A 27,574-nucleotide genomic window follows, 5' to 3' on the forward strand; every position below is an offset into this window, starting at 1 on the left:
AACTTTAGCGAAAAGAGCGATGGGTAAGGAAGCAATCCCCTTTGTATACAGAATAAATTCGGTCTTTTTAACGTTGCTCTTATTTTTTGTTGAAAAAATTGTTCTCTTTTCATTTCTGACAGTATTTCGAATTATGCCAGGAAATCCCTTCTCACCTGTGTTAGATTTCCCCCGGAAACTTTTTTCTCAAAGGAAATTCACTTCGTGCAAAATCCTCCTGCAATAATACATCCCTCCCTCCAAAAATCTGTATATTTAGCAGTAACAAATGCTGCATGTGAACAATGGGCAAACTACGTAGCATACAGCCTTTTGCCCAGGAACTATGGGTGGTCTTGTCATCCCCAAAGGCTTATTTATTGGATATTTCAACTATGTTGTACTAAATGGCTATCTACAATTTTAATCGGATTGGTCTGGAGGAAAGGGGAGGGTGCTAAAATACACTCCAGTCTTTTTGATCATTTAAAAGGACACTAGAACTTTTGATTTCCGATCAAATGAGCCCTCTCTCTATCTTCTTAGATCAGACGTTTGACAACATCGTAGCTGGGACACCCCCAACCCCGCCGCTAATGGTCAAATTTATATCCTGAATTGTATATAAGCACTGAGTTTCCTGTAAATCATTCTTTTCTTCAAATTGATTCAACAATTTATCAAAACAATGGAAAATTCAGTGCACATATACAATTTAAGGCTATGCATTTGACCATTAAGTGGTAGGGGGTAAAGCTCATTTGCCAGACAAACGAAGTTTCTACTTAGATTCAGGATGAAATTCTAATCGTAAATGTGTGTCTATTTCTTAGCTATCTCAGTATTCAGTTATCGGCAAAATTACCTTTTCTTTTATGTAAAGGTATCAAACAGTTCGTGGTAACGAACTATAAGCAAGGAACGACCCGGTTCAATAGTAATCGAAACTCTAAAAAACGGGAACTTGGATACCAATAGATAAATCAAAAGAATAGACTTATTATGCTGATTCCAAATATATAAGTTGCATTAAGTTTAGCCTTGTCCATCAAAGCTACAAACATGAGAAAATGCGTCCGTTTTTCGAAAAAAGGGAAAAGAACCCCTAGAAGCCATATAATTTTAATGAAAATCACACCATCAAATTCAGCGTATCAAAGAACCCCTAAGCAGAGGTTTCAAGCTCCTATCAGCAAAAATGTGGAATTTAGTAATTTTTGCCAGAAGAAAGATTACGGATTCATTTGTTTATTGTTTGTTTGTTTTCCCCAGGGTGATTTTATCGACCCAGTGGGCCTAGACCGTCGGGAGAGAGCTCATTCTAACAAAAATGAAAGTTCTAGTGCCTTCTTTGAGTGATCAAAAAATTGCAGGGCAGCTAGTCCCCCTCCCACACCACTTTTTTCCCAAAATCGTCCGATCAAAATTTTAAGATGGCAATTTTGTTCAGCATAGTTGAAAGGCCCAATAACTATGTCTTTAGAGATAGCATGACTCCCTTAAGCCCCTGGGCAAGCTTTTTCAGTTATAAATTTTGCTCATTGTTTACGTATAGTGGAAGGATGCATACATTTTTCAGGTAAAGAGGTGAGGATGAATTTTCTGCAGGGGGTATTTTGCACGGGGAGAATTTTCCATGGAGAGGGAAGCTTCCAAGGGGTAAACCGTTTAGGGGATTGCACTGGATGAATTTGACAGAATTTCTACACGAAATGTCTCCGATTCCTCTCCTTACCAATAGTTACAGTTTGCAAACATACCTTGCATCAAATTTTTGGCATTCTGGATACTTGAGCCTAATTTTACAAACCTCAATTCCTCCCACTGATAAAACCTCTGGTATCCTTGGAAATATTCACCCTATCCACCCGTATGCACTCAAATACCATATTGTTCCTTGAGCATAATTTTTTTTTAACTGTACAAGCACCTTGGCCTTGCAGCCCTGGGCTATACTAATGACCTGCCCCTTTCAAAGTTAGATATGATTTGCAACTTAGGCTACTGTAGGCAGAATTTTTAGATAAAAGGTGTACACAAGGTATAATCCTTAGGGGGAAATCCAAGGATTTTACCCAGATGGCTAGGATCGTGAAAACCCAGAGGATCTTTGGAAAAATCTTGGGGATCTCCCCCCTTCTGTCTGTCTGCAACTATGCCCATGACTGTACAAAGACACTCTCAGACTCACTGAGACATGATGTATGTAATGTTATTAGATTCAAAATAAAGCTGGTAGCAAATTTTAACGGAGAGAAGCTTTCGGTTGTAAAATTTTGTTTAAAAGCTATATGGGTGTTATCAGGTGTTATCAGGTGTTATGGTGGGTTAGGTGTTATCTGGTTGTCCGGGTGTTATCTCGAAAAGAATGTGAGGTGTTTATGTCCCATTTCATTCAATCCCCTTAATATTTTGCTCCTAAAATCTTTTGTGATATGCCCTAGGGAATCAGAGAACAGATTCGCTCTTCCAGATATGGACCTAGTAACATAGATTATAAAAATACAAACGCTTTTGGAGGTATACAACATACTACTCTAAAATAAAGCCTAAATTTTTGGCTTAATCTAGATACCTGAATTACCATATTTATTGTTGATAAGAAAAATTTATACCGACATTTTTTTTTTTTAATGGTTTGGCAAACGTCGTATTTTTTGACAATTTTTAGTTCCTTGAAAAAGCAAAATTTCATTTCCCGCGATTTTATCTTTAATATCCCTTTGGTGCATCTAGTTTCATAAAAAAGGGGAAGGAATGTGAGCACTATGGGTGGAATGAAAGATAATGATGGCAGAGTCTTAGACGTTGTAAATGAACTTTTACAATTGATAATTAGTATAAATTTAAGTTTTAAAGCTATCTGAAATACAAGAAAAACATAAATAATTTGTTCCATTTACAACTAGAATCATATGAAACTTCGACATCGTTTAATGTTCCATAGTAGCGATTTTCCATAATTACCAATCCTTGTTTCAAAAATTAAGTCTTTGAGCACCTCCAATTTAAGCCTGATTTTGACCTTGCTTTGGTTTGCATCATCATTCTATCCTCTTCAACTTTTGCTGTCAAGTCCCTATTTGACCTCTTTTGATGTTGATGGTCAGGTCTGAATTGATAAAAGTATAAAGACGTCCTTTGTTAATACTTTTTTCTGTATATGTTGTCTTTGTAGCTAGCTTCTTTTTTGGAATGGCTCCATAAGAGCTGTCCTCTGTTTTGCATCTTAGACATGCCGTTCCGCTAACTTCAAGATGCGGGGATTTTCTAGTGATTAATGAAAAATAAAAGTTTTCCGGGTGAAACTAAAGAACCAAGTTCAAACTTTAACACTGCTTCGCGTTTTATGCAACATATTTTAAAGTAAACTGTTTCAAATAAACCGGCTCATGATATTTCCCTGTATTTGTAGAATCCGGAAAAACTAGGGCTTTACTGAAAACTTGACTTTCTTGAGTTTTTTAGAATTAAAAGCGTGTCGTAAAATTTGTCAATTTAAACGGCCATTAAAAGATGATTAAGAGCTTTATGAATTATTCTTTTATTTTCAGCAGACCGCAAAAGGGTTTTTCTACTTCTAATCCTGTTTTGTCGCCTTGGTTAGTTTTTGTCGGTTCTGCAAATATAGCATTTATTACGAACCAATTAATTTGAAACAATTTTTCAAAAATATTGTTCGTAAAATAGGAAGTTGTGTTTAAGCTTCAACTTCGATCTTTACTTTCATCAGACAACTTTTCTTTTTTGAAATAATTTTCTGTGCGTTTTTAGATTTTAAAAATATCGAAAATAATTCTTGGAAAAAGACCTTTTTACAACTTACGCATAGAAACTAAAGAAGACAACATGAATTTTTGCTAATATAGGGAATTAAATATAGGTTTAACTTCGCACCTCTCCTATTGCCTAAGACTCATCTGAAATTTTTCAACTAAAGAGTCCATGGAGTGTGTTACCCTTGGCCGTAAACAAAAAGTTCAATTATCTATCAATTATTATTCATATTATTCAATTTTTCATATTAATCATATTATACTATATTCATAATCATATTATAATACTCATATTATTCAATTTTTATCATATTATTCAGTATGAAATACATACACAATTCAGAGATTGAATAACAGAGACAGAGACAGAGACTGAATTCAAAGAATTTTAGATGTTTAGTTAATTACGATGTAATTAATTACGGGATGTTTAGTTAATTTACTTTACGAAAATTTGCGTTATTATTGCCGTAATTTTTCTGCTGCAGTACAGCGTAGAATTTGAACTTCTCATCAAAAAAATTATACTTTCATTATTTTAGCTTCTTTGACTTTAATATTTTAGGAGAACTGATCATTAGAAATGAATCGGAACTTGAGAGAGGACACGTATTTCGAAATAATGGCTAATCCAATATTCAAACTACGGCCTCTACGGCCCCACCGAGGAGCTGTTACCGCTAGAGTACATAGCCTTGTACAGAAAAGTCTGTTTTATATTTCAATATTTCCATGCTAGAAATTTAATACAATAAGGCAACCTGGACCTCAAAGTTTTATCACCTCTCGATGCGGCTTTTTAATACTCTTTCAAAAAGTTGGTGGTAACAAACTATTCGTAAGAAGCTACTTGGCCCGATAGTAACCAAAACTCGAAAATAAAATAGAATTTAGATAATGATTATTACATCAAAAGAAGTGACTTTTTATGCTGGTTCTAAAAATCTAAAATTCATTAAGTTTAATGATACCTCTCAAAAAGTAAGAGCGTGAGAAAATTTGTGTAATTTTCAAAAAGGGAGGAAACATCCCTGAAAAGTTAAATGATCTCAAAGAAAAGCACACCATCAATTTCAGTACATCAGAGAGCCCTACTGTAGAGGGTTCAAGCTTGTATCTAAAAAAAACGAGGAATTTCGTATTTTTTGCCAGATGCGTGTTTATTTGTTTTTATTGTTTTTTTTTTTTTTTCTTTTCAAGAGATGATTGTATTGAGCAATAGTCCTAGAAGATGGAGAGAGGGCTCATTGGACTTAAATTAAAAGTTCTAGTGCCCTTTCTAAGCGACCAAAAAGGTTGCATGGTAACTAGCCCCCCTCCTACGCCCCTTTTCCCTAAAGACATCCGATCAAATTTTTGAGATAGCTATTTGGTTCAGTATAGTTGAGAGGTCCCATAACTATACATCTGGGGAGGGCATGACTTCCCATGGCCCCAGGGGAAAGGGCAGTAAGTTATGCAATTTACCCATTTTTTACACATAGTATTTGTTATTTGGAAGCATACGGCTTTTTTTTGGGGGGGGGCTCCTTAATTTCATTGAAACAAAAATGCTTGTTTTTCGCCTAATATTAAAATAGCACGACTATTTTTTTTCTTCCTCCCGCGTGATTAGCGTTTACCGTAAAATGATAAAGAAAAAATTAGTCACGCTACTGCCAAATATAGTGAAAATATATGTAGTGGGCTATATATTGCTCAATCATTGGGGTGGGGGGGTAGAAATTACAAAGCGATTCACTCTTAGAAAAAAGTAATTATTTTTGATTGTATTAAAGTAATTCTCAGAAATATAGGGCTTCTTTCAAATGTACCCCTGGTTTAAACCTTGTCCAAAGTGTGATGTACTCTTGGTACCAGCATCTTTACCACTCCCTTTATAACACCTGTAAAAATAGTCACAAACCTTCGCATTGAGGACATAATTTCACAACACATCTGAATGAAAAGAGAATCCTCTTTCTCTCACGATGTCAGAATGTCTACTGAGACCAAATGAGATCAAAGCACATTTTCATTTCACTGAGGATCAATTGTATTTACAACGTTAAATGCTAGAATATTATTAAGGATGAAGGAAAATACACTTACAAACCTTTCTACGGGCAGGGAGGCACAGACAGAGGGAAAATTTCAGTCAAGCTTCTACAGCAGTAGAGGTTATTATTTTTATCCATATTATCAAAATTCCCCAATTTTTCTCGTCTTTTGAAGACGATTTCTGCCACTTTTTGCTGCAAACATCTTGGTCAGAACAGGCCCGAAATGCCAGCAAATGCAAATACTACCTCAGTCAATCGATTACTACTATCCAAAAGTCTGTTTCCTCGCCTTTTTGTTTTAAAACAACATGCTGATACGCAGTAGCGCCTACATCCTAAGCACATAAGCATTTTCTAATGTTCTAACAATTCTAACATATTCTAACATATTCTAACAACCATATCTACTAAGCTTCAAACTTTTGGTTTTCTTTTTCGAGGTTTTTGAATTGTCGTAATCCCTTGTTAAAATATATACAAATATTTTTGGCATCTACGAGTTTTTTGTTCTTTAAGCAATTTAATTTCTTTCCATATTGTGTCTTTTCAAAGATATTTGATTATTAAAGCAAGTCCAATTTCTAACAACGATTTACGTTAAGCTTCAACCTTTAGGTTTTCTTTTTAAAGGTTTATAAATTGCTTTAATCCTTTGGTAAAATATATACATACTTAAAAGAAAAGAAATTCGGTAATGATGTTTTTCTAACAACGATTCCAATCTGAGTCTATTCAAAGATATTTGATTATTACCGCAAGTCCGACATCTAACAACGATTACAACTAAGCTTGAAACTTTTTGTTTTCTTTTTTAAGGTTTTTGAATTGTTGTAATCCCTTGTCAAAATATATGCAATTATTTTTGCAATTACCAGTTTTTTGCTATTTAAGCAATTTAATATAAACTTCTCCATATATGAAAATCTTCAATTTTTCCACATAAGTGTGATTACTACTATCCAAAAGTCTGTTTCCTCGCCTTTTTGTTTTAAACAACATGCTGATACGCAGTAGCGCCTACATCCTAAGCACATAAGCAATCTTGAGATGAATGTTAAGACTGCAGCTAGGAATATTAGTGAAATCCCTTTTAAAAGCAAAGTTTTTAAAAGGGTTTGTACAATAATTACCTGAACGATAGATCTTATGAAAACAAAAGGAATGTAAAGATAGTGGAAAAAACATTAAAATATGAACTAAGGAGATGTGAAGTAGAGGCGATAAGATAGGAGGGAGTATCCCCTAAAATTGTACTCAATAAAATAAATAACCAAAACAAGTTTTTCAAAAGTAGGTTTTTTCTACCACTACAGTACCTTAAAATGAAACTCCATTCACATTAAGCTCTTTATTTTAAACTTACTGTACCAATTCTTATAAAAGCCAAGGACGTTCACTTTTTTGTGTTTTGTGTGTGCTTTAATCCTAAGCACATAAGCAATCGATTCAATTTAAACGGTTACTACAAACAATTATTTTGTAGTTCTTTGGTTCTTTGATTCGTTTATTCAATTTCATTAACTGAACTTCATTATTTCATTTCATTAATTGAATGAAAAACTTAATCAGTCTACGTGCACCGGCATATAATTGCACACCAACTATTACGTTAGAAGACCATGGATGTCAAATAAAGCTATTTAAGCAAGAACTTCCTAACTTTCCGTCAGATATATTTCACATTCAATTGGCGGGGGGTAGCGATCCCGCCTAGCCTCCCTTATTCGGAGAAAATTTTGATTTAGCCTGTAATATAAATGTTATGGGGTGGAAGCTTCTTTTTACTTCGGAAATGTATTGATTGTGGCACAGAAGATTACATTATATGCTGGACTTCAAAGAAGGGGGAGTGTGGGCGGGTATTCCCTAAGAACAAGATCCAAAAAACTATACTTACAGTCAGTTGCCACGAACGGTCCAAAGCGTTTATGGAGAGAATTTCAAATTAGACAACCTTATACACTCCATTTATAACAAATAGAAATTAGCACGGTTATGGTTGATTAATTAGGTTCAAGATTGGTCTACGTATGTGACAATAGTCTAGCTCGTGCATAATCTTTACCAAGCTGCGAAAATGGATATCATTTGCTCAAATATCATTTGCTCAAATATCATTTGCTCAAAGCGTATGGGTAGTGCTTAAATGGCCACTTTTATTTAAGCGGACTCGATGACAGGCCAATTAATAAAACATAATCAAACAGTTCGTGGTAACGAAATGTAGTAAGGAGCGACCCGGCTCAATAGTAAACGAAACTCTAAAAAACGGAATTTTGATGCTAAAAGATACATCAAAAGAATCGAATTTTCATGCTGATTTTAAATATATAAGTTTTATCAAATTTAGTCTTTGTCATCAAAAGTTACGAGCCTGAGAAAATTTGCCTTATTTTGGAAAATAGGGGGAAACACCCCCTAAAAGTCATAGAATCTTAACGAAAATCACACCATCAGATTCAGCGTATCAGAGAACATATCGCATATCAGCGTATTTTGCAAGAAGACAGATCACGGGTGCGTGTTTATTTGTTTTTTTGTTGTTTTTTTCCCAGGGGTCATCATATCGACCAAGTGGTCCTAGAATGTCGCAAGAGGGCTCATTCTAACGGAAATGAAAAGTTCTAGTGCCCTTTTTAAGTGACCAAAAAATTAGAGGGTACCTGGGCCCCCTCCCACGCTCATTTTCCCCCCAAAGTCAACGAATCAAAATTTTGAGATAGCCATTTTGTTCCGCATAGTCGAAAACCATAATAACTATGTCTTTGGGGATGACTTACTCCGCCACAGTCCCTGGGGGAGGGGCTGCAAGTTACAAACTTTGACCAGTATTTACATACAGTAATGGTTATTGGGAAGTGTACAGACGTTTTCAGGGGGATTTTTTTGGTTTAGGGGTGGGGTTGAGGGGAGGGGGCTATGTGGGAGGATCTATCCTTGGAGGAATATGTCATGGGGGAAAAGGGTGCGGTATTTTCTAGCATTACTGTAAAAAAACAATGAAAAAATAAACATGAACAAGTTTTTTCAATTGAAAGTAAGGAGTAGCATTAAAATTTAAAACGAACAGAGATTATTACGCATATGAGGGGTTCTAAAAATACTGTTTTAGAGCGAGTAAAAAATACTTTTTTACTTGGGACAAAACATAAGATTTAGTGTAAAGAGCTAGGTATTAACGAGGGGATAAACCCTCTCATATACATAAAAAAAATAAAAATATAAAAGTTTGTTACGTAAGTTAATTCTTAAGTTACGTATTTTTTTTACTAATGAAAATGTTCGTTAAAAGTTAAAAGTTCTAGTTACCTTTTTAAGTAACCGAAAAGTTGGAGGGCAACTAGGCCTCCTTCCCCACCCCTTATTTCTCAAAATCGTCTGATCAAAACTAAGAGAAAGCCATTTAGCCAAAAAAGAATTAATATGCAAATTTCATTTTAATAGTTTATGTGTGGAGAGCCAAAATCAAACATGTATTAATTCAAAAACATTCAGAAATTAAATAAAAAAACTAGTTTTTTCAACTGAAAGTAAGGAGCGACATTAAAACTTAAAACGAACAGAAATTACTCCGTATATGAAATGGGTTGTCCCCTCCACAATCCCTCGCTCTTTACGCTAAAGTTTGACTCTTTGCCACAATTCTACTTTTTAAGACAATTAAAAACTTTAGCGTAAAGAGCGAGGCGTTGAGGAGGGGACAACCCATTTCATACACGGTGTAATTTTTGTTCGTTTTAAGTTTTAATGTCGCTCCTTACTTTCAGTAAAAAAAATTAGTTTTTTTTATATTTAATATAAAGAAAATATATAGACCAGTATATAATACATATTGAAATAACCTTTGGATAAAACAACAATAAATATCATATAATGCATGTAATAGAATAAATATGGTAACATAATAAACAGCATATGACAATTCCATTTATTAGCACTTTTGAATCAATCAAAACAAAATCCCCAGTTTGCGGTTAAGTTTATTCTCAAAGAACGAATGAGGAAAAGGTCAAATCTATAAAATGAAGTAAAGGCTTATTCACAATGAGATTTAACTAATACCGAAACTTAGCTTGTTCTAATTTGAGCCAAAAAGATTTCTTTCTAAGAATTTCTTATTGGCATTACCGAATGTCTTATATTTTTTTTCTTACTTAACCTAATCCGATTGTGAAAGTTCAAGAGTTCTTTGATCCTGACTCGGGACCCTCCAATTTACACATAATAAGTACCTGCTTTCGTTGTAGCCTATAAGAGACAGCCTAGTTCGCAAACCCTTGAAACAGGTTCTTCTGAAGAAGCTAAATCGCACAAGCTTTGATTTCGGCTTAAATTCAAAAAATAAAAGCAAGGCATTCTCTACATATTTTTCATCCAGACATAAAAGGTGTTTGCCGCAACAGAAGTACGTCAAATATTGAATTGAAACATATGGCGTCGCTACACAAGCTCGCCGGAAAAGTTATCTCCTGAAAGTTTAATTGATCACCGGAAAAAACCGCGCGTTGGGTATCGGAAATCACTTCTCTTAATTGGGGAGATCATGGAATCTGTACATATGACTTAACGGATAAAACCATGGCCAGAGCCTTCTTTAGGGAGAAATCCCTTGGGAAGTGATCTCTAGTTCCTTCTGAAACTAGTAGGCGACTGGACATCAAATAGGAAGTTGATCCAAGAACTTACTAAGGAGATGGTGGTCGAGTCACGAGTCAAAGGAACGCTTGGGACATAAGGCAAGTCAATGAAGGGTTACAACAAATTATAACCAATATTATGTCGCACAAAAAAAGGTGGTATCATAGGTAGCACAATAAAACCTCCTAAGTAAAATTCCGTATGGCTTAAACGTGTTTTTTTTTGTTTGTTTTTTACCAGGCCGATTCGCATGGAGAAGGTGGCCGTAGAAATTTTGAAAGAGGAATATTCGATTAAAAATCCCCAAGTACTAGTAGTCTTTCTAAAGGTAAAAAGCTACTAGAGGGCAACCAATTTCCCTTCCATCCCATTTTACCTACTTCCCGCCCTTAAACGCCAAAGACATTTTACTCGCTTGATTTTCAACAAATAGCCCACAATAGTTAAAAGGTTCAACAAATATGTCCCCAGGGATGACACGGGCATAAGAGCTTCCGGGACAAGGGTCACAAATTTGGCAAGCTGCCCATCGTCTTCATATGAATTTCATAATGTAGGGAAGAAGATGTTTCATCCTTGGTATCTGATTGGCTCAAAATTTTCAAGCTTGTCGCACAATAGACTAAAAACTATTTTTTCCTTAATCATTTGTGTTTCGAGTCAGCTCTTACTTCGCTAGGCCAATATTGCCAAAGTTTCCCAAAAGTGTACTCTGGATACGACACACGTGCTTGAGTAAATCCAAAGAGAGCTAACGTATATGCCACCTGATTTTCAAACTATTTACAATATCTTGGGGTAGCTTAAAGGATTAAGTTGAAACTTTGAGGGAAAATTTAAGATTCAAGAGAACCTATAGCTTTGACTGGGAATGAGGGAGGGGGCAGATTTAAATCTAAAGACGTTATATGTACATTCTTGCTCTCGAAAGGGCATGCCTACAATATCTTGGGAACAGAGTTGCCAACTAGACTCATTTTATGTCAAAATGACACATTTCCATGTACCGTTACACAATGACATAAAAGGGCAAAAAAAAGAAACATATTTTGTAAGGTTGGGATATAAAACGAAACATTTTCCAACTGGATACCAATTTTGGTATAAAAAAAGTCAATTTTCACCAAAGTGTTCTTTTTTCTCGGTACAAAACGATCGGGAGAACAAAAGCGGCATAACAAACGGTAATAACGTAATTAAAAGTGACTACGTTCGTTCGGTTACTTCAATACATTTTATTAATATTCATTAATAAAATCGTTAAAAAAGGTGTGCGACCAAAATTTAAGAGGCTTAGTAATATGTCACAATACAAAAAATGTTGGGAACCTCTGCCCCAGAGTTTCCAGGCGCACTGGAAACAAAAATACACTGAAAGTACTTTTCAGGTTCCTATTTTCTTTCATGAATTTATAAATGCCACAAAACACACTTGAAATTTGCAAGCCCAACCCCCATTAATAATATTACTATTAACAAATCGTCACACCACAAAGCTATCCAATGCCAACTCAGCAAAAGCCTTGTCAGTCTGCAACTATACCACCTCAATTCATCGGCACTCCTCGAAGTAAAAGACCTTAAAACAAGTCTGATCCACAGTGCCTGGTATTCCATGGTGCACGCCAGCAGAAAGCCAAAAATGTACCAAAGTACAATACTTGAAACTCATTGAAGTCCAGAATCCGTTTCCCCGGAACTTAGGAAACACCTAGTGCATATGCCTTTAGCGATCCCAGATACAGTTTTAGTGGGGCTGGAGGGGCACTTGCCACAGGCACAGATATTTTAGGGGCGCAAAATTTCAAATAAATAATCTAATGGTTATATTCATTTTGTAGCTTTTGAAAGTTCGTTTTTATTAAAATAAAGCAGAGGGCGCCGTTAATGAATGAAAATAATCGATAAATAACTAATTGAGTAATATAATTATTTAAAAAATAAGAAATAATAAAATAACAAGAATTATTAAACAACATAATAATAAATAAAAGAATAAGTTGCTAATTATTTGATAATTTTTTTATTATTATTTTATTTTTTTCACAAACAAAACCAAAACACATCTTCTACAAAGATGAAAACAATTTTGTTAGTAAATGAAAATTTTTGTTATAAATTTTGAGGGCGACAGGAAGCAATAATCAAGATTTCAACCCAGGCACCAGAGAGGCCAGAACCACCGCTAAGCGATTTCTTCCTTCTCGTCATTTCCTATTACATATCCCCAGAGAAAATGCCTTTATTGATCGCATTTTGTTTGCTTTATATTCAATAGGCATCCCTATTCTTATTTCGTTTGATTATGTTAATTAGACAAACATTCTAAATAAACATTTGCATTTTTTATTCAGGACTGCCAGTGAAAATTTAGAAGTATCGCAAGATTAACTTACGAAAAATCCAAATAAAAAAAAACAGTCATTAAGCAATAACCATGTTTATATTTCATGCAGTCGTTAAGGGTAACGTTGGTACATATATTTTCCGATGATCCCAAACTTAGAATTAAAATCCCGACATCGGAAAAAAAATCTTTCTTTTTTTCTTCTTTTTTAAGAATAAATTTCACAAAAAGTTAGTCTGAATCTTCTTTGGGCAGTTCTGGTATTTTCTTTTTTTGTTATCTGAAGTCTGCAAGACCTACGCCAGTACTTCATGAGTTTTATTTGGAAATACTGAAATAACTTACCTATATTTCGTTATACAATATCTACAAAGTCAATATAATATAGTGATTCCCAGGCTGTGCTTTTAATTTTTGCACTAATTTTCGCTTTAGTTTATAGCTCCTAATTATGATACTTTGACACAGAAGCTTAAAATATGACTTTAGAGCCTCCAATTGCACTTTGATCCCTGAAACTGCGGTATTTAACTTTACTTGCTTGGCTACAGTCACCTCAACCGTAGTTTTTACAAGGGTCTGGACATCAAAGGTTTGTTTCTTTGTCAGATTGTCAGGTAAAAGCTTCAGAGGAGCTTAACTGGATTCCTTTTTAAACACGCTAAGGCCCCCTTTCTCGAAAATTCTCAGATCCATAGGCAGAATCCCCATCAGCCTTAAGTGACAACTCGCTCATTCAACTCAGTGACAGGAGTTACAAAAAGTCAAGTTTTAGAGTAAGTGTGGTTCATTTATAACTGTCGTCTCTGTATAATTTTGAAAACTTAGAACATGCATCCAAGCTGGATCAACTTAGAAATCCCAAGCTAGATCAATACTGTCGGGCCTTATTCTAGATTCTCAAAATTTTACAAATTTTATTAAAAAGAGCCAATTTGAAAAATTTATCAAAAGTAATAACATAAAGTTCATTTACATATACCAAGTATAATGATAAAATTTAACAGCAATTATAGATATACTGCTGTTGATAGCCTTTTGTACCTACCATCCGATCCATTCAACAGAGCTGTAATCATCCTTAACCTTTTCAGCGTAGGCCGGGGGAGGTGGTATCTTCTGATTCCTAACTAAATTCTTACCCTATTCTCTAGTACAAAATTTCCAAACTTATTTAGACACAGTACCCCTTTTGACCCACAAAAATAGGTACCCCATTTCAGTTACGGGTACTAAGTAAACTATAGCTAAAATATTAAACAAATCTTAAAGCCTTAACCTTTTAAACTCAATTATGCATCTTGTTTAAGCGAAGACAAAGAGATATTTTTTACAGACATTTTTATTTTATTTTTTACAAACATTTTTATTTGATAACAAACAAATACAAAATTTAAAGAACAGAAAGCGCTTATTTTCAGACAGATTAGTGACAAGGATGAGTTTGTTTTCCTTTACATAGTTTGTCAAAATTGGGTTCCAGCTTAGATGAATACAATCTTAAATCATCTTCAATATTTGATTTGTTTATAGATTTACTTTTAAGATAGGATTAAATTTAGAAACCCTTTTTATATAAATAAGTGGTGGAAAACCCTAAAAGAAATTTAACAGCAGTGTTTAACAGTTCTTTGTATTCCTTCCCAATACCGATCCAGAAATCTAACAATATCGTACCGGCAGTGAAATATTCATTTTTCAGCGTGGGATCACGTGAGACTTCATTGAGTTGCTCCTTTTGAGGTAGGTAGTCAAGTTAGTGTCCATAGTATCAGCACTAAAGGGGTCACGTATCCAGTCTAACTGTTTCTCCAAAGATGGAGTACTATAAATTGCATAAGTTTTCTTTTCTACATAAAAAATATCAGAACCACTGCCCAGCATGGATAAATTCCAGATGCTGAGCATTTCAAAAATATCGCTTAAATAAGTCAACTTCAAAAGCGAATCAAAATGAGTAAGTACAGAAGACATGTGAGATTTGTGTTCGGTAAAAAAAATCTAATTCTTTGTGGAGTTCAAATACACAGGACACAACATTTCTCTAGGAAAGCCATCGTATCTCAGTATGCAATAATAAGTTATCATGGAGGCTTCCCATTTCTGGCATAAAATTTTAGAGTAACAAGATTTTTGAGACCTAGTTTCTAGGGAGTTCAAAATTTTAAAACTCTGATAGAGGACCTCTTTATGTTCATCAGGGAGGTTCTGAGCCACCAAAGCCTCTCGGTGAAGTACACAATGAGTGAACTTACATTCAGTTGAAACATTTTTAACATGCCCTAAAAGCCCCATTCTGTGACCGCTCATAGCCTTAGCACGATCCATACATACTGACACGCAGTTTTTCCACTCGAGATGGTTCTTGGGAAAAAAAGAATCTAACGACTTGAAAATATCTTCACCTTTTGTCAATGTTTTGAAAAATGCCACGAACAAAAATGATCATTTGGGCTATGCCAGCAACATCCGCGGTTTCATCGAATCATATACCAAAGCAAGGACTACCTCGAATAGCTCCGACAAGTTGCTCTTTTGTGTCATACGTCACATTACTTATTCTCCTTGAAACTATGTCATTTGACAATGGAACTGTTTTAATTCTTTTTGCCTCTCTCTCTCCGAACGTGCAAAAAACAATTTCTGATGCGACAGGGAGGATTGGATTCTCACTAATAGTATGATCATTACCGGCCTTTGCAATCAAAGGATTAACTTTGTAAGAAGCATTTACAGCACTTTCATTTTGTTCTGCACCAGAAAGCATTTTTATTGTGTTCTGCCTACTTTTAAGATTTTCTAAAGGATGTTTAAAGTACTCTAACTCCTTTTTTACTAGATTATCATGTTTGCCTTCAAAATAGCGTTTTAAAACAGAAGGTTTCATAGACTTGTTCGACAAAATTTCAGAACAAATCACGCATTGTGGTTTAGGCTCGTCTGAGCTTCCAGTCCAAGTAACACCTAATTTTAAGCACAACTCGTCATATTTTCTTTTTTTTTACTTTTAAATTTATTTGCCAGTTTTCGTTTGCTAATTAGTAACAAAGCGTTCAATTTTTGAAGTTGATGGCCCGGAACTTTAATTCAGATCTTCAAGAGGTCTTTTCTTTAGGAACCATATATCCTCTGTTAATTTTCAATGCAAAATTAACTTGTAAACCTAAATCATTACACTGACGTACTGTTTGATCAGGATTAAGTGTCCACAGAATAGCACAACACACCACAAAAAATGACACAATACTGAGAAAGAGCTTGCAATTACAGGCAATACTTACTACAGTGCAGCAACACAAGAGATTGACCGGCCTAAACAGCCACTCGTATGACTAAGCCTTAGTGGCGCACGTACGTCAACGTGTCCGTACTGAAGCTACTTGAGAGTCAGAAAGGGACAATTAAGACAACTTTGCCAGTCCCAGAGTTAAAGGGTTGATTTATTTTTTTGTTGGCTAGCCCACTTGCAAACCAGTTCAGATAATTTCCCCCCATTTCTTCATCGGTATTAGTAGTTATAAATCGTTTTAAGGAACTTTCCCAATCTATAAAAAAATACCACTTGGTCTACATAAGTCCCCCCATCTCCTTTCGTCACCACGAAATGTAATAACGAGCCATGTAACTTAATAATAATAAAAGTTATATCTTAATAATAAAAGTTATATTCACCACTGATTACGGCGGGGAATATAAATGCAAATAGAATTATTCTGCATGGTGAATCAGTATTTTCTGTAAAAAAAAAAAAAAAAAAAAAAAAAAAAAAAAAAAAAAAAAAAAAAAAAACACCACATTCTTTCACAACAAAATACTAAAAGAGAAAAAAACAAATGAAGAGAAAATAATGAGAAATAAATGAAGAGAACCAGGGGGAAAAAAAGAAAAATCAAAATAGGCAAAAAATTATACCTTAAATCTATAATGTCGCTATCCACAAGGGAACTATTTCTACTTCTGGTGGACATGTACTCAAGAGAACAAGAATTTGATGACGGCACAGTTAGGGGTACTTTTTCCAGCTTTTCATTGAGCAATGAGTGATTTTCTTCTAATGAAACCGGGGTATCTATGCCTTTACGTCTTGACTCGGTTTCTGATATCTGAAAGATTGACTCTAAACAGGATAGGAATCTAGAGAAAGCACAATAGGCAGGATAACAATTATGCTGTAGAACATTATAAATGTTATAAAGAAGTTATAGATGGCGGGAGGGTTGGACGAAATGTATTGCAAAAAATATAGGCCTTTATTTAATCTCAGAGAATCAAATTTTATATCAAGGATAGAAAATGTTTTACTATTTGAAGAATATATTAGAATATTAAAAATATAATTTGTTTGCATGAAAATACAAAAATTATAAATATTAAGGATAAATATTAAGAATAATAATATCTTGTAATATTTCATTCATTTCAAATGTTTGTGTATTTTAAAGAAATCTGAGTAAGCCACAGACTTACCTCATTATTGCTATGAACACCAGGTCTTCATTTAATGACTGAGTATAAAATTTTCTATCAAAAAATGGATGACGTCACTAATACGAACGCCTAGACCAAAACACAGTGCAGATTGTGTGATTGCAGAATCTAGCTTGTATTAAAGTCAAACAAAACAGTCTGTTGCTACATAATTGATTTTGATAAACAAATTTCTAATTAAACAAAAATTTACCCAATTGTACCATATCGATGTTGCCACATCCATACCTTATATGAAAATTGTAGCAAAATGATTTAAAGGACTCTCAGAATACGTTTTTTTCCTACCTGTGTTGAATGGTAAATACCTAAGAGAATGGATAACTTATAAGAGTAGGAGCTAGTATCGACAAAAGACTATCAAGGCCTTCTAGCGTTTGGCGACGCTTGGCATTTTTGGTGTAAAAAAACGACAAGTTATTCTAGTAGTACAATTGATAAAATTAGGGTAGAAATAAGTGTCAAATCTCATTTTCTGACAGAAAACGACCACTAAGCTTGAGAGAATGCCAAGTATAGCCAAATTTTAGTTTTCGCCGACACTAGGGCCAGTCCCACTCTTATAAGCTACCCAATTCTCTTTGGTACTTACCACAAAAATCATAACGAAATGGCCCATAATTTCAGTTTAAATTTTTAAAATTCTTTTAAATATTGCACAAAATTCTTTAAACGATTACTTTTTCTATTAGTCATTATGTCTCCATATTCGTCAAAATATGTAATTTGTTCTAAACAATGTTCATATTCAAGGCCATTATAAATTGTAATCATAACAATAATACTAAATCTGTTTTCCGTTTCTAAATTTCCAATAATAGTAAAAAGAATGCTGTTTAAATATGCTAGAAGATTCGAATTTCATAATTTTTAAATTTTCTATTCATTCTAAACCTATTTTCTATTTCTGAATTACCGCTTACTTTTTCTATTAATTCCAAATCTGTTTCTTGGTTCTACATTTCCGCTAACTTTTTCAATAAGCCATTATGGTTCCATGTTCGTCAAAATATGTAATTTGTACTGAGCATTATTTATACGCAAGGCCGTAATAAATTATAATTGCACTATTAATAGCATATATAATGTTTTTAAATATGCTGAACATTCAAATTTCCTAACTTATTTTAAATTTTTTATTACAACTAGATCTATTTTCGAATTCTAAATTACCGCTTACTTTTTATATTAATTCTAAATCAATTTTCTAGTTCAAAGTTTTCGCTTACTTTTTCCATTTTCCTATTTCTATTAATTCTAAATCTATTTTCTGTTTCTAAATTTTCGATTACTTTTTATACGCCTTTTCTATTAGTTCTAAATCTATTTTCTGTTTTTAATTTTCAGTTACTTTTTCTATTAGCCTTTCTCAATTAGTTCTAAATCTATTTTCTGTGTCTAGATTTTCGCTTACTTTTTCTATTAGCCTTTTTCTGTTAATTCTAATTTTATTTTCTGTTTTAAAATTTTCCTCCTATTTTTCATATTACTTTTCAGAACTGTGATCAGACATTTATTAGTACCCAAATTTTAGCAATTACGCCAATTAAATTATTATTCTTATTATTACACTGAAAAAATGCCAAGTGACGTCAAATGCTAGATGGCACTGATAGTGTTTCTTTTAGACATTAGCGATAGTTCCATTCTTATTAGTAACTTATATTCTTTGGATAGATTACTACACAAACACTATCAACAACATATCCAAAAATATATAAAGTGATAGCACTTGCACTAAAGAAATTCCAACTCCTTTTCTATTTGGCATTTAACGGGTGAAACGGCAAATGAATCGACGCCAAATGAAAAACACCTAATGTATTTTCCTATAATGCGTTGAAAAAAACTTTTTCTCGCATTTTCCTTGGTTGATTACCTTTCCTTTATCTCCGTAAAACGGCAAGCAAAAAAAGTAGTTACAAGGCGAGAAAATATTTTCCGACTGCTAATACTATAGTTTCAATCTATTTCTCAAGTGGTAAAACACTGACAGTAAAACATAATTCTAACAGAGCTTCACATAGCGGATATTATTTCGCCACGTTACAAAATGCCCTTTCGAAGTGAAAAACATCGTTTTCGCCACGCTTCAACTTGAAGTTGTAAAAAATCGTGTAGCGAGGCGATATTTCTAAGAAAAAAGAGAATTGATAATGAAAAATTAACAACAAGCATTAGATCATATCCTTGTATTGTAAGATATACGCTGCAAAGAATACAAGGACCTGGGAATCAAAGAAAGTGCATGAAAAAAGTGCCAACAACAATTGATGTATCAGGTAAAAATGTGTTTGGTATTTGATCCATCTTTGAAATGAGCAGCCTAGCAGTAGTGATGGGGTTCTGGGGGCAGGGGTCACGCCTGAGGCTCTAAAGATTGTAGCCAAAACCTCATTTACATATACCATAAACCTTATTAGCATATTAAAGAGGATACATCATTAGCATATTCCAGCCGGCACCTCACTTACATATACATGTCTGGACATGATTAGCATATATTCATACTTCACTGAATAAGAGGAATGACCACTTTAGTAAACCAATTTCTATGAATTCAAATGGAAGGGTAGAAACGGCGTAATCAGACGAATGATCACTTAAGTAACCATTTTATTTGATTTCAAATTGGACTAATACAATTCATGATATAATATTGAACATTGGCAGCATATATTAACATAGTCATAGTGTAACCGCTTTCATCATATTCATGAGAATGAAAGCTTATATTAACACTGTTTTCAGAGGTCATCCATGTCCCACTCCAAGGGGCCCCTAATGTCCCCCTTTTTTTCGACTTATAATTTTTTGGGGCTGATAATTTTTTTAGACTTAATTTTTTTTAATCTTTGGTGAAAATGGTTTTTTGGATTTTTTTTTATACGGCTGACCCCGTGGTACTCTATGGCTGGTCATTTACAGTACCTAGTTTATTGTATATTTTCAAGCAGAATTATTTGTATATTGGAAGGATAAACACTTACATCATATTGAAAAAAAGTGCAGATGAAACATTCAAAGAAAGTATGTTCACATGACAAATTATCGTTGTGTTGTATGCTGACAAAGACAAATATTGAGCTATGAAACAAATAACTAGTGTTAACAATATTAGAAATGTATGCATGCGTTGTCATGACAGTGAGAGATTAGAATATATTCAACTCTTATGATGGTAGACGAAAATATTCAGCTCTTATGATGGTGGATATGCGAGAGTAACATTTCCAGAGATGTTACTGCTCAAAGAAAATACAAACATAAAACTATTTGTTGATAACGAAGGGCAGCTCCTTGCTACCGCTGGTGGTAATACCTTACCAATTGATAGATCACACCGCCATCTTTCTGGTATTAGCATTCAAATGAAAGCAAAGGGGAAAATGAAGGCCTACTCCTGCTCCAATGTAATAAGCCATATCTTGTCTACGTGCCAGAACTGTTACATGTGTAAAAATAATGTGGTAATAGACAGTGAAATCACAGACAAAATAAAAAGCGCTTTGGCAGATAATATCACCAAGGAATATAAAGACGAATCGATGAAAAACAAAGCGCAGCTGAACATTATTAGCACCATTGAAAGTATACAAACAGATACAGTGAACCCAATAATACAAATGTCAAAACGCATACTGAGTCTGTAGGTGACAACACAGTAAACATCGTGTATGACTCAAAATGGATTAATGATTATTCTACTGGTTACGAACAAAGAGAAGATGATAGCTACACTACAAAGAGAGAACATAATGTATTCTTTATAGAACAGATTCATAATGTCTAAAATTGTTCAATGATATTAATAATGTGTAATATTGTTTCAATAAAAATGTTCCTATGTATTTTGGTGTTATGATAGGGATTTTTAACATGTTTGTATTAGAACTGGACATGATATGGTAATCGGTTGACATAGACTATTTGAAATAATGTCTGCGTAAATTTGACAGGTTATTAACAAACATTTATGCCAAGAGAACACTTTAGAAGGGGACAATAGGTTGTCAAACTGTAAAAAAAACCGGGCAAAATTGCAGAAATAAATAAAGGATTTGTCTTGCAATTGGTTTTGTTTTCAGGATATGTTACATGCTTGCTAGCATGTTACATGCTAGAAACAAGCTTGAATCTAAGAATGTACCCTGTGAAAACTTCATTGATTTTGAAAATTGAAGTTTTTTTAAATATTAGAATTAGACCTGATATGTTGGTAATGGGGTTGACAAAGACAATTTGAAATGATTTCTACGTAAATTGGACCGGTTATTAGCAATTGGTTCTGCCAAGTGATTTTTTGGAGGAGTGCCATATGACAATAGGTTGTGCTATTGATAAGAATTTCAGCCAAGGGTTTCTAAATCTTGTGTGATATTACTAAAAACTTGTCTGATATTATCAAAATCTCGCCTTATATAACAAGAATACTCTATTGTATTGTCAAATCCTTACGTGGTATTATCAAAAGCAACACACGAAGACAGACACAGAGACAAGAAAACAGCCGCTCAGACACACAGGCACATACAGAGAGAGAGAGAGAGAGAGAGAGAGAGAGAGAGAGAGAGAGAGAGAGAGAGAGAGAGAGAGAGAGAGAGAGAGAGAGAGAGAGAGAGAGAAAGAGAGAGTTCCCTCTGTTTATATTAGTATATGTTGTAGGATTACATCTGGCCAATAAAATGTTCATAATACAGATTCCCCCCCCAATAAAAAAATCACAAAAAAAATGCCTTCAGTACGATTTGCCAAATCATTTTCTTATCGCCCCGCGAACTATTTTCTTCAAAAGCAGTTTTTTTTGCCCTTTGTCAAAACTTAGCTTTAGTCTGTAAGTCGATTATACTTTAAATTACAAAAATTAGTTTTAAACTATGACACTCTGTGGCGCTAAAAAATGTCACAAACCCAAGAAGTCATTTTCCTCGAATTTTGTCTTTGGTTGATTAGCTTTATTGTGTCTCCGTAGGAGGAAAAGCAAAAAACAAGGATTTACAAGGCAAAAATATCTTCTGAATGCTAAAACTATAATTTCAATCTATATTTAAAGATGAGCCACCACCTAGACATTTAATCTGTAAAATGGTTATAACTTGAATCAGAAACATTTAAACTATGAGATTCTAAAGAAACAAAAATAGTCACGTGATCATGAAAACCACGAGTATAATTGTAAGACCACATAAATCCGTAATATGTACAAAGTGATTGACATGCAGACATCAACCAGTGCTTTACACCTGCTGATTAACGTGGGATTTCGTGACTTTTAAGAAAGTAGTTTTTATGCCGACTCTTTCCCCCCCGTCTACCAAAATTTGACCCCCCACCTCTAGCCCCTCAAACCAAAATCCTAGATACGCAATTGCTAGATGCAATGCTTTGTTAGTGGTATTAAATGGCAATTATAATAACATTAACTAGTAATTAGTATAGTTTTATATAAATATATATATACACATATACATATACAACATATATAGTTTTATACATCAACGATGCAGATTTACGTTTTGGTGATAGTTTTGCTTTCCTTACCTATATAATAAGCCTCTTGGCTAAAAACACTTAATGACGAATCAGAAAGTAAAATACCACAATTTTTAACCTTTCCGATCATTTGCCATTGGGTCTTTTTCTGTAATAATCATAACATAAATTACTTAGGAGAGAATCAGTACAAGTTCTTCAACTAATAGAATAGTTCCTTCAAATTACTTACCACAGTAGACGCAGCTTGAAAAGAAATCTTATCAAGGACACTGGACCTACAAGAGAAAATAAATAAAAGTTCAAGTCAAAACAAAAACAAAATTAAAGACTTTTCTCGGAATACTGATTACAAATAGTAAAATATCATTAAAAAATAACAAAATATCAAATATAATAAAAAATAATAAAAAAAACATAAAACATATACTAAAAATATTAAAAAAAAAAAAAAAATATCATTGAAAACTGTCTACTGTCTGACCAACTTGTATAAACAACATTACACAAGGACATGCCCAGGGTCTAATGGTCATTTGGTTGTTATATCTTGCCCCCTACCAACTTTTTAAAAGACCCCCCCCAAGAAAAAAATCCTGGGCATGTGTCGGACAGTATACCCAAAAAAAGAGCATATATGGTGCTTGAACAGTTAATACATTGTAAACGAACAATAATAACGCGAAATCCAACAAAACTGGATCATATAAAATCAATCAAATCAATCACAATTGGACCGCGTTGATATCCAGATACAAGGTAAAAATACTGCACTACATGAAAACATTTCTATTACATTATGTTTCATTGGGAAATATAATTATTAAGAACAATAAATATTTGGCATTATTTAACGTTATAGTTAATCTTATTGCTTATTTATACCTTACTTACTTAGGTCCTCCTACGCCAAGAGGCGTATAAGACAGTGACAGTTGAACTCTCATTCAGTTCGTTTGCGCTAGGGACCAAAGCTCCTTCAGTACAGTTCGAAGATTTGTCACCTCTTTTTCCAGGAATCAACCTAGTGTTTTGTGATTTCTTCCCCTCCTTCGAAGGTTGCTTGGGGATCAACACCTTGCATCGTGTGGGAGACGTTCCCATTCAAACGGGTCACATGCCTCCATCCCCTCAGACTAAACTTGGTGATCACCAGAGGGCAGTGACGGCTCAACATCTTCACTTATCTTGACACTCGTCACTCCGTTGGTCCAGTTACAGCTTACGTCACAGCTTAGCTGTAACTAAGCTGTAACTAACATACAGTTATGAAAACTCAATTTATTTTTGGGACACAGTGCGCCATAGCGATGCTAGCGGCTGGAGACAGGAAACTGGTATTGCTATCTAATTGGTAACAGGAAACTGGTATAGGTATCTAAGCTGTGTATGCAACAAAACAAAATTGCGTTCCCGCCTATGGTGTTGCAGTACGATCTACGCGTCGGATCGCGGGCTTGGAGAAGGCCCCAAGTTCAGAGCTCTGTGCCAAAAGCTTCTCATGGGCAAGATAGGAGTTGTCATAACTGTATTGGTATCTAAGCTGTGGTCCAGTTGATCGCAAGGATTCTACGTAAGCCTATGTTCTTAAAGTTGCAGCTTTCGCTGCCAGCTTTTTTTCAGATTATTGAGACCGTCATCTTGGCAAAACAAATGCAAAGGAACGAAAAAAACTCCCCCTTTATTAAAAATTCTCCTCTGCATTTTAATAACGATCGTTTCTAAAATCAAAAGTGTTTGAAAAGATTTCCCACTGACAATTCTACACCCGAAAAATTATCCCCATGCAGATTCCACCTCCATGGAAAATTCCCCCCCCCCCGACAATCCCCATTCATTGGGGAATCGACCCCATGAACCAAACAAGATCTAAGATCTCATATGGCACTTGTGACGAGGCGAGAAGAGCTAAGAGCCAAGAGATCATACGGTAGGAGCTCTAACAAAATTCTATGAATCAATAGATTGATTTAAAAAGGAAAATAAGAGGCTTAATGCCGGTCAGGATTTAAAATAATAAGAGCTCTGAGACACGATGTCCTTCTAAATATCAAAATTCATTAAGATCCGATCACCCACTCGTAAGTTACAAATACGTAATTTTTTCTAATTTTTCCTCTCCCTATAGCCCCCCAGATGGTCAAATCTGGGAAAACGACTTTATCAAGTCAAATTGTGCAGCTCCCTGACACGCCTATCAATTTTCACCGTCCTAGCACGTCCAGAAGCACCAAACTCGCCAAATCACTGAACCCCTCCCCCAACTCCCCCAAAGAGAGCGAATCCAGTACGATTCTGTCAATCACGTATCAAAAATAGCGACGAAGACCACACTGCCTTTCCATAACAAACAAATACAACGTAGAGACAATAGGGAAAATTTCAAGACAGTGGAAATTCTTTCTGTAGATATTTTTTTTAGAAACATTTTTTAAAAATGTTTTAAAAAGTGTTTTTAATTATTCAGTTTTAATCCTCACAATTTGATGTAAGTTCGTTTATATATATATATATATATATATATATATATATATATATATATATATATATATATATATATATATATATATATATTCTCTCTTATTCTTGCATTGTGCTGAAGACGGCCCTTGGACATAGGGCCGAAATATCTACAGAAATAATTTCCACTGTCTTGAAATTTTCCCTATTGTCTCTACGTTGTATTTGTTTATCACGTATCAAGGACATTTGTTTATTCTATCCACCAAGCTTCATCCCGATTCCTACACTCCAAGTGTTTTTCCAAGATTTCCCCCTCCAACTCCCCCCAATGTTAAACGATCTGGTCGGGATTTGAAACAAGAGCTCTGAGACATGAATTCTTTCTAAAAATCAAATTTCATTAAGATCCGATCATCTATTCGCAAGATAAAAATACCCATATTTTCACGTTTTCCAAGAATTCCGGTTTCCCCCTCCAACTCCCCCCAACGTCACAGGATCTGGTCGGAATTTAAAATAAGAACTTTAAAGCACAAGATCCTTCTAAATATCAAATTTCATTAAGATCTGGTCACCCTTTCGTAAGTGACGAATACCTCAATTTTCAAAATTACCCCCCCCTCCAATTCCACCAAAGAGAACACATCCGGTCCGGTTATGTCAGTCACGTATCTTAGACAGGTTTTTATTCTTCCCATCCAGTTTCATCCTGATCTCACCGCTTTAAGTATTTTCTAAGATTTGTCCCACCCAACTGCCCCCCCCCCAAACGCTTGATCCAGTTGAGATTTAAAATAAGAGATCTGAGTTACGAGGTCCTTCTAAATATGAAGTTTCATGAAGATCCGATCACTCCTTCGTAAGTTAAAAATACGTCATTTTTTTAATTTTTCAGAATTAACACCCGCCCCCCCCCCCCCAATAGATCGGATCCGTTCCAATTATTTAAATCACGTATGTAAGACTTCTGCTTATTTTTTCCACCAAGTTTCATCCCAATCCCTCCAATCTAGCGTTTTCCATGATTTTAGGTTCCCCCACCCCAAACTTCCCCCAACGTCACCAGATCCAGTCAGGATTTAAAATAAGAGCTTTGAGACACGATATCCTTCTAGATATCAAATTTCATTGAGATCCGATAACCCGTTCGTAAGTTAAAAATACCTCATTTTTTCTAATTTTTCAGAATCAACCCCTCTCCCAACTACCCCAAAGAGAGCGGATCCGTTCCGTTTATGTCAATCATGTATCTATCACTTGTGTTTATTTTTCCCACCATGTTTCATCCCGATCCCTCCACTCTAAGTGTTTTCCAAGTTTTAGGTTTCCCCCTCCCAACTCCCCCCCCCAATGTCACCAGATCCGGTCAGGATTTAAAATAAGAGCTCTAAGACACAATATCCTTCTAAACATCAAATTTCATTGAAATCCGATCACCCGTTCGTAAGTTAAAAATACCTCATTTTTTCTAATTTTTCAGAATTACCCCCCCCCCCCCACTACCCCAAATAGAGCGGATCCGTTTCGATTATGTCAATCATGTATCTGGGACTTGTGCTTATTTTTCCCATCAAGTTTCATCCCGATCCCTCCACTCTAAGTGTTTCCAAGATTTTAGGTTTCCCCCCTCCAACTCCCCCCAATGTCATCAGATCCGGTCGGGATTTAAAATAAGAGCTCTGAGACACAATATCATTTCAAACATCAAATTTCATTAAGATCCCATCACCCATTCATAAGTTAAAAATACTTCATTTTTTCTATTTTTTCCGAATTAACCGGCCCCCCACTCCCCCCCAGGTGGTCAAATTGGGAAAATGACTATTTCTAATTTAAGCTGGTCCCGTCCCTGATACGCCTGCCGAATTTCATCGTCCTAGCTTACCTGGAAGTGCCTAAAGTAGCAAAACCGGGAGCGACAGACAGACCGAGAGAATTGGCGATTGCTATATGTCACTTGGTTAATACCAAGTGCCATAAAAACAAAATAACGCATCGAGTTGATATACCTAAACATCGATTTTTTTTAATGTCAAGCTTTCCACAATAGAGTTAATTCCAGACTACATCCTCTGCATTTTAATAACGATCGTTTTCTTAAATTAAAAGTATTTGAAAAGTTTTATCACTGACAATTCTACACCCGAGAAATTATCCCCAAGCAGATTCCACCCCAATGGAAAATCCCTAACCCCCCCCCTGAAATCCACATTCATTGGGGAATCGATCCCAAGGACCAAAAAACAAAATAGCACACCGAGTTGATATACCTTAACATCGATTTTTTTTTTTTAAATGTCATGCTTTCCACAATAGAGTTAATTCCAGATTACAAAGTTGTCCTATAC

At 34.7% G+C, this 27,574-nt stretch overlaps 1 protein-coding gene across 4 annotated transcripts in view; it reads right to left on the reverse strand.

The window, feature by feature from the left end:
• LOC136026063 (klaroid protein-like) overlaps nt 1–27,574 on the reverse strand; it is a 99,994-nt gene that overhangs the window by 56,166 nt on the left and 16,254 nt on the right. For 3 of the 4 annotated variants that reach the window (XM_065702253.1, XM_065702252.1, XM_065702251.1), the window contains exons 2-3: nt 22,996–23,041; nt 16,695–16,885 (exon numbers count right to left, since the gene is read on the reverse strand). In XM_065702253.1, coding sequence (XP_065558325.1) covers nt 16,695–16,750 — 56 coding nt within the window. In that variant the 5' untranslated portion in view covers nt 16,751–16,885; nt 22,996–23,041. Of the gene's footprint in view, nt 1–5,661; nt 5,780–16,694; nt 16,886–22,995; nt 23,042–27,574 lie in introns of those variants that run through there. The other variant, XM_065702254.1, reaches the window with a different exon arrangement.

Source organism: Artemia franciscana, chromosome 4, assembly GCF_032884065.1.
Source record: "Artemia franciscana chromosome 4, ASM3288406v1, whole genome shotgun sequence".
NCBI classification, from domain to species: Eukaryota; Metazoa; Arthropoda; class Branchiopoda; order Anostraca; family Artemiidae; genus Artemia; species Artemia franciscana.